The sequence below is a fragment of the Drosophila takahashii genome, chromosome 2R (genome assembly GCF_030179915.1).
Source record: "Drosophila takahashii strain IR98-3 E-12201 chromosome 2R, DtakHiC1v2, whole genome shotgun sequence".
In the NCBI taxonomy this organism is placed as follows: domain Eukaryota; kingdom Metazoa; phylum Arthropoda; class Insecta; order Diptera; family Drosophilidae; genus Drosophila; species Drosophila takahashii.
Window position 1 is genome coordinate 14,778,472 of NC_091679.1, and position 8,873 is coordinate 14,787,344.

Below are 8,873 nucleotides of genomic sequence, written 5' to 3' on the forward strand. Positions count from 1 at the left end.
CCTATCGGAAACTCAATTAAATTATTTTATAAATAAAATTCTCATCAATCAATATTATATTTACTAAACTGTTTAATTTAACAAGAATGGAAACTTACTTCGGCAAGCTGAAGTTAATTATATATTACACATTTTTCAAAATGTTTCATTTTTATTAAGCTCAGTAGTCAATATAATTAACAAAACATCAAAATATTAAATTTTTTATTTATACGTAGGCGATGAACAATTTGTAGCTGGTGATATCGAAGCAGTTGAGAATTCGAAAGCACAGGAAGAATTCGAAGCTGAATTTCGTCCTGGATACCTAAATAGTTTGCGGCAGGCCAAATCGAAAAAAACTAGTGCCAGAAAACCAAGTTCCTAGCAAGCGCACTATTGAAAGTGAGCGATTGAATTTGGTTATGCTGCAGCAAGATTTTTTTAAACATTTTCTCCTCATGAAAAACATGAGGGGGAAGGGCACACAAAAAAAGAAGTCAGGATCAGGAATACATGGAAGGACAATTGCGGATTGAGTTATTGGAATTGGAGAAGGAGAAGAAAAAAATGAAATTGGATTTTAAATGTACGTACAACGTACAGAACGATATATAAATTTATTTAAACAAATATGTTTTTCTGGCAGAATCCTTGTCATTATCGATCTAAATTTAAAAACTAGAAAAAAACAAAAATAAAAGCAAAAATTTTAAAAATTTTAATATTAGTAAACTTACTTTTGAAAGTAGTTTTCAATTAAGTTAGATCTGGAAAATGTTTCCAAATTTTGTGCGCTACTATTTAGATTTTCGAAATCAGTTTCATCACCTGCCCCATTTGGTGGCAGGTCATATTTAATGGGCGGAAGAGGATCTTTTGACTTCAGTGCAATGTTGTGTAGCACGCCACAGGCAATTATTCCTGTTAATTTAGTTGACGTTTGCACTATCATTCCCATCGACAATATTGGGAATCTCCTTTTCATTATAGAGGTATTCAGCTGCTGAGCGAGGATTTAATAATGGAGTCATCATGTACTTCCACTGCTTGTACCCACTGTCTCCTAAGATTACATTGTTTCTGAAATGACCGCTTTCTAATAAAAATTTTAGACGACTTTTCCTAAAAATATTGCTGTCATGTGATGATCCTGGCCACCTTGCCACCAAATCCTGAAATTCTAATTTTGCATTCAAACAGCTTACACATTTATAGAAAAGTAACCTTTTCTATTCCGATATATCTCTCCGGAATCGCCCCCGGGAGATTGAATTCTTACGTGCGTGCAATCTATGGCTCCTACAACTTTAGGAAACTTGGCTATTTTATAAAAATCAACAACATTTTCTTAAAGATCTTCAATACGCGGAAACTTAATAAATTGTTTTGATAAAGACGCTTTAGCAAAAGAAACTTCCCTTACAACTCGACTGGCTGTTGCCACGCTAGCACCACAAAAATCGCCTACAGTTATAAGAAAACTGCCGCTTGCGTAGAATCTAAGAGCTATTAGAAGCTTAACCCATGGCTGTATTGTCGTTTCCCTGTAATAATGCTTTTTGATTATATGGAATTAATTAAATTAAATGAATTCTCTCTCTTCTTTATCTTAGATTTAAGTCGCAAAACAATTTTTTGCAATACAAATAGTGCCGTGGTTTTACGCAAGCGAAACCTTTTAACAAATTCTTCATCACTGTAATGTTCGAAGTAATTTTTCTGGCCTTGATATCTGCGCCGATAGGTTCGCACTTCAGACAATTCGACGATATCCCACAGAGTTTGAAGATAAATCGCTCGGGAATTCATTGTAAAATAAATTTGATGACTTGAACAATTTTACTTCATATTTGGCTGTAAATAGAATCAGCTGTTTTCGAATGAAGAGTGGAACCAGACTGACAACGCTCGAATGTGTGGCAACACTTGCGCACAATCCAACCGCACCGAGACAAAATTTACCGTTACCTGCGCTAACATAAGGACGACTAAACCATTTTTTGTTTATCGCTCCGTTGTCCCGGCAGTCAAACTAAAGTACGGCCGAGAAAACGGCCCTAAGAAAGTGGAATTTGTGACGCTTAACTCATCAGACCGCTGCGGCCTATTTCATCAGAGTCGCCTTGCTTACAATATAATCTTCTTCATGTTCATTACAGCGATTGTGGATACAGTTTTAAAGCCGTTGAGTGAAATGTTAGCATTAACCTTCTTGAACTATTTTCAACACAATGAAAGGGCCTTTTGCCTTTTATTTTCCAAAAAATTCTGGTTTATAATGACTTTTTGTGGTTGGTTTAGCTTACGGTTTGGGCTGTTTCTTTAACTGTGTAGCTACCCGATCTGAGGTTATGTGCTTCCAATTGATGTCCAATCTGCAGAGGTTTTGTTGTCGACGGATCCCTCGTGATCATCCAATTCCAGTACAATCCAAGACTGCATGTGTCCTGTCACGGTCGCCAAATGTATCGTCTTGCCCCTGTGCAACCCGATAGTGGAAACAACCTGCCCTTGTGCAGGTCCAAAACTCGCCAGTTATGCGAGTGTGGGGGTCCGTTGATGTGTGCTTGCCCATGTGCAGACTAGAGGTTAACACGCATGTTAGCATGTTTTTTTTAATTATTTAATTTTTTTTAAATGTCAAGGGTGTTGAATCACTTTATTAATAGAATACTGTATAATCGTAAAGTCGTATAAGTCGTAAAGTCTACTCTGACTTAAATGAGTTCTAATTATAAAAAACGCTCTGTAATTCACCATTCATTTTTGCGCCCAACGTGGGGCAGAGTTTGCAAAATTAAAAGTTATAAACATTTGAACAATTCCTAATTTATCGTCGAGAAAATTCATGACCGCTCATTGTAGGCGCTCATTTTCTCATTTCTTCGTTTCGTCGTCACGCCGAGGCTGTAAGTTCAGCCAGCCCTCGTCGAATCGCAAAGCTCTCCACAAGAGCATCCAACTCATCGGCGCTACTGAATTACAGTTAGCCCATTCCTTTGCTGCTCGCTCTCGCTTTCGTTGCCGGCGAAAACTTCCAGACTTCAGCTCGATGTCAACTATTGAGCAATGCAAACGTCGAGGGACCAACATTAAAAGGAATATAATTCGCATTAAAACCCTCGTAACAACAAGCGCTGGCAAGGAACTCAACAGCACTCGACCACCACATTCACCGTTTTCGCTGGCCCAATCCACTTCGATTGCTCTGTCGTCGTCGAAGTTGCCCCGTCTTACCTTGCCAACGTTCGACGAAAAATTTGCAGAATACATAAATTTCATCAACTCGTTTACACAAATTGTCGCTCGTGAGGCAACCATGTCTAATCTAGAAAAGTTCAACCATTTGCTGCACAGCTTAAAGAGACCAGCATTAGACGCAATCAAGGCGTTTCCTATTACCGATGAAAACTATCCCAAGGCTTTGCAGCGGCTTAATGAAAGATTTGATAATTCAACACTTATCTTTCAAGAAACCATAGCTGCGCTATTCAAACTCCAGCCAGTCGAAAAATCAAACGCAATACAGCTACAAGGCTTGGTGGACAAGACGTCGGCCATGTATGGAGCACTGGAATCCCTTGGTACTGGCTCAAATATTGCCCAGGCCATGTTGATCTACATCATGATTGACAAATGCGATCAGCACACCCGCAATAAATGGAACGAGTCGTTGAATTTCAAAAATCTACCAAATTGGAAGCAGTGTTCGAAGCTGCTGGAACGCCATTGTCAATACCTTCAATCAAACAACCCCACATCACAAGGTCCAGTCCATCCAAGCAAGTCATCTCGAAATATGTCGTATGGACATAAATCATCGTTCGCAAACACTCAATCTGCATGTGCGCTATGTTCGTCAGGTGGCCACAATTTGTTTGGATGCCCAACATTTAAATCGATGACAACGCCTTTTCGGTTTGAAGCAGTTAAAAAACTTTACTTATGCCTCAATTGCCTCGGCAGTGGTCATCGAATCGCTCAATGCTCATCAAGAGGTCGTTGCCGCAGCTGCAATCCAGCTAATCATACAATGTTGCATCATGACAAGGACATTTGCCCAAAAACTTCGTCTTCGACATGAAAAATTCAACATGGCAATCCGCAGCGTTGGAAACTCGTTAACGCATACAAAGCACTTGGTCACAACAACCATCCAATCGCGTATCACAGACTGTCACTTCTCACTTGAATTCTGTGTCATTAGCCAGACTCTGAGATTGACATCTCTTCTTGGAAGTTGCCCACCAACACACCTTTGGCAGATAATAGATTCCATGAATCTCGGCGCATCGATCTTTTACTTGGCGCTGAGGTCTTCTTCCATTCGCTTGCCGTTGGGCAAATAAAGCTCGCACCTCACTTGCCAATACTCCAAAAAACATTGTTCGGCTGGGTCATCGCTGGTCGATGTCAACAACAGCAGAAGTAAGTTTCGGACTGTTTTATGTCAAGCGCAGTCTCCATTGAAAATCACTTGCAGAAGCTTTGGGGGCTAGAATCTGTCGCTGCCTTACCTGAGAGTCTACATCCACATCACCAAATCTGTGAGGCCCTCTATACAAGCACTACAGTTCAGGACTCCCACGGTCGCATTGTAGTCAACCTTCCCTTTAAGGATGATCCCTCTCGTCTTGGAAACTCCATTGAAGTGGCTCGTCGACGTTTTTACGCAATGGAACTCCGCATGCTGAAATTCCCGGAGTTGAGATCCCAATATGTCTCATTCATGCAGGAATATCAGGCGCTAGGTCACATGGTATTGGTGACCAGTCCAGCCCTTTATGAGTCGCATTACTATATACCCCGCCACAACAAAATTGCGAGTGGTTTTCGACGCCCCGTGCACAACAACGTCGCAACTGTCTCTTAATGACCTACTGTTTGTGGGTCCCACTGTGCAAACGGATCTTTATCTGCAGCTTCTCAAATTCAGACTGTTTCAATATGCCATGACAGCTGACGTGACAAAAATGTACAGGCAAGTCCTCGTCGATCAAAGCTTTCGAAAATATCAATACATATTTTGGCGAGACTCCCTAGATCAGCGGTCGGCACACACATACGTTGACATTTTCTTTTATATTTGTGTGAGTAATTTGCACTGGGCAGCTCATCGATGTGTGTGTGCAGACCGCTGTTCTACGTTATACATGTGCGAGCAGCGCGGCGGCAGAACAAAACCCTATGCTCACTTAATAGGGCGCTGCCGACCGCTGCCCTAGATGTACAACTGCAGACGTTCCAGCTGAATACCGTCATTTACGGAACCGCCGCTGCACCGTACCTAGCAGTGCGCAGTTTACACTATTTGGCTGATAAGTACAAGGAGGAATTCCCGACCGGCGCATCGGTTATCAAATCATCGTTTTACGTGGACGATCTGCTTTGCGAAGCAAACGACATAGACACCTTGCAACTTATCAAACAAGAAGTCATCGAAGTTCTTCAAAAGGGGAACTTTCCGTTGACCAAGTGGCACTCAAACCACCCTGAGTTCACTGATTACCAGCCCACGAAGAGACTCCACATCTGTGAGGACAACGTTACAAGCGCACTCGGTGTCATCTGGAATCAATTGGATGATGCGTTTCTCTTCCCCTTTGCTTCAAAACAACCAATCTTGCCAGCTACAAAGAGATCCATCTTATCCATCGCATCATCACTCCTTGACCCCCTTGGTCTTTTGTCACCGATAATTATCGTGGCGAAAATGATTCTTCAGGAAGTATGGATGCTCAATCTTAATTGGTGCGAATCGGTTCCTCAATCCCTATACGATGCATGTACCGACTACTTGAAATCCTTGAACATGTTGCCAACTCTTCAAGTACCGCGGTATTGCCTGCAAAATGCCAATAGCAACATTCAACTGCATGGATTTTGTGATGCGTCTATCAGGGCGTACGGATGTTGGGTGTACGTGCGAACTGAGGGACCAAGTAACATCACCGTTCGGTTGTGGACATCAAAGTCTAGAGTAGCCCCTGTCAATAAACAATCGGTTCCGAAACTGGAACTGTGTACCGCACACTTACTCGCTAAACTATTCAACAAAGTCAAAGGATTGTTTGGAGAAAGACTCATACCGTCCTACCTCTGGTCAGACTCACTCCAGCAGCACTCCGTTACGCTCTCAACCTTTGTTGGAAATCGCGTGTCTGAAATTCAGAGTTCAACATCTGCCGCCAAATGGAGATTCGTGCCCACCCAAAGCAACCCAGCCGATATTGTCTCTCGCGGTTGCACTGTCACCGATCTGGACGCATCAATGTGGTTCATCGGTCCTTCGTTTTTGTGCATGAAGACATTTTAAAGTGGGCTGCGGCATAAAATGCTGCCATCGATATGGACATCGTTAACTGCGAGAAACGGAAACACATGTATTCAACCACAACTACAACAAACTATCTGCTGGCGTCACTCGAAAGGCACAGCTCATACACTGTTTGTCTACGCATTGTCGCATGGATGTTTCGATTCATACACATCGTTCGGAAATCGTCGAAGTTCAAAGGTGCAACTTTCAGTATGGAAGAATTAGAACACGCATCAAACTGCATAACTTGGAATCTTCAAAACCACTCGTTTCCGGAAGAACTTCGATACCTCAGGAAAAACCAAGTACTTAAAGGTCCACTAAAGATTCTTTCTCCTTTTATAGATAGCGTTACGGGTTTCGAACTCATAAAGGTTGGAGGACGACGCGACTATTTTGATCTTCCTGAGAGTGAGATGCACCCACTACTACTTCCCAGTAAATCATCAATGGTAATCAAATATGTCCGCCATCTTCACACTCGAAACTTCCATGCCGGACCAAAGGCGCTGATGGCGCTCCTACGTTTGAAGTTCTGGATCATCAACGCATGGAATTTAGCGCGCCGTATTGTTCGAGCCTGTACCCACTGCATTCGATATCAACCCGTACTACTGCAGCAAGTAATGGGTCAATTACCTTAAGCAAGATTGGCAATCAGTAAGCCCTTCAGCAAATGCGGTGTCGATTTCTGCGGACCTATACACACTTATCTTCGAATACGCGGAAAGGCTCCATCTAAAAGCTATCTCGCCGTGTTCATATATCTCGTCGTCAAGGACGTGCATATTGAGGTGGTCACTTCGTCCCACCCAGTGAAGAGCGCAAAGGGCCTACTCAACAGAACCTTTGTAAGCACCAAGTTTACGTACGAGGAGCTCTTAACAGTAGTGGTTGAGATAGAACCCATCCTCAACTCACTCCCCCTCACTCCGATGTCATCAGATCCGAACGATCTCTCAGCCCTAACAGCAGGTCACTTTTTCACGGGAAGTTCACTGCGTTCCATGCCAGATCGCATCGCCAACGACCATAAGGCCAGCACACTGCAACGATTTGAAGCAGTCACGGCATTAAAGCAGTCCTTTTGGCGTCGCTGGTCTACAGACTATTTCACCTCACTTCGATCAAGAACCAAATGGACTTCCCCATCGCCAAACGTGTCTGTCGGTACCATGGTGCTTATTCACGAAGATAATGTACCCCATCAGAATTGGAGAATGGGTAGGATCGAATCCCTAGTATATGGGCGCGACAACAGAGTCCGTGTAGTTCAGATGCGAACAAGCTCGCTGTACTTCATGTATCTTGAAAGTGGACCCTTTCAACGGGGCCGGGATGTTGGATCACTTTATTAATAGAATACTGCATAATCCTAATGTCTACACATGTACACCTGTAAGCCCTCTAAAAACTCTCCGCTCTGAACAGCTTAACAAGCGTTCAGTAATAAAACCAGTAGCATATCATCTTTGAAAGAGAACAGTCGTTTTGGTCTTGAGTTTTCGGTTGTTCGATCAGTTTATATTTAAAATTTCCTGCACCCCCATACTCTGATTTGAATGAGTTATAATCACTATGGACGGCAGTCCATGTAGTGACGAAGCGCACCAGAAGAGTGTGCGAAGGCGACTACTATATATACACGAAGAAATGAAAATCTACTGTGATGGTCCGATCATAATGAATAATACACCTATCGAAAGGTATTGCGAAAACTAACAGGATTGCATACCAAGACTTTAAGAAAATCAATTGGCTTGGGAGAGAGAGCGGTGAAAGTGAAAAAGTGAAAATTTCGAAATTTGGAGCTGTTGGGGCCGGTGGGGATAAATGCCCCCTCGCAATGTTTTAGTTGTATTCCTTTTGAAAATACCCGTCGAATGAGGGGTCATTTGTCAAAATCCGACTCTCCGTTCAAAAGTTATAGCCAAAATAAGATTTTCTTCTTCTTCCCAAAATGAAAATTTAATTCTGTTTGTCAGTTTGTCCACTTGTCCACTTGTCCGCTTGTCCACTTGTCCACTTGTCCAAAATATGTTTTTTAAGTTCTAAAAATTTGATATGACGTTCATAACATCGATATAAAAAACTTTTGTTCTACCACTTTTGGAAAAACCCGCTAGTTTAGCGGGAAAACAGCTATAAATAGCTAAAATTCGGAAAGCCGTAACTTCTATACTACTAAAGCTACAGACTTGTGCTGCATCTCGTTTGAAAGGTATTTTTAAATGCTATAAACGCCTTTTATATGCAATTTGTGTAAATGTATTAGTTAAAAAGATATGAACAAAAAATAATTTGTTTAAACTTTTTTTTAGCTTTTTTTTAATTTTTACAAAAACGGCTCTAACGATTATCCTTACAACTTTAAACTGTATAGCCCTTGAGATTCCTTAAATTTTGGTATATAGCACATTACTGTAAAAAGTCACGTTTAAATGTAATTTTTATACGAAAATAGCCACTTTTGCCAGCTCAGAACAACTAACGCTCCCTGAGTATTGAATTTTGTGGGAGGGTATCCGAACTGTATTTTAGGGTCATGGAATCAGTAAATTTGCACTTAAGA

At 41.7% G+C, this 8,873-nt stretch overlaps 1 protein-coding gene across 1 annotated transcript; it reads left to right on the forward strand.

Annotated features, from left to right (window-relative positions):
- The first annotated feature begins 3,301 nt into the window (after positions 1-3,301).
- On the forward strand, positions 3,302-7,659 carry LOC138912159 (uncharacterized). The gene is made up of 5 exons (XM_070212020.1): positions 3,302-3,713; positions 4,443-4,808; positions 5,208-6,266; positions 6,647-6,924; positions 7,033-7,659. Exons 1-5 carry the CDS (start codon positions 3,302-3,304, stop codon positions 7,657-7,659), a joined length of 2,742 nt encoding a protein of 913 aa, XP_070068121.1.
- Positions 7,660-8,873: the final 1,214 nt, after the last annotated feature.

Excerpts from the sequence above, each read along its gene's own strand:
- LOC138912159 (XM_070212020.1), top strand. The coding sequence starts at position 3,302 with ATGTCTAATCTAGAAAAGTTCAACCATTTGCTGCACAGCTTAAAGAGA. Across the intron at positions 3,714-4,442 it reads GAAGCTGCTGGAACGCCATT|TCTCCATTGAAAATCACTTG; the intron begins GTCAATACCTTC and ends TGTCAAGCGCAG. Across the intron at positions 4,809-5,207 it reads CCGCCACAACAAAATTGCGA|ATGTACAACTGCAGACGTTC; the intron begins GTGGTTTTCGAC and ends CCGCTGCCCTAG.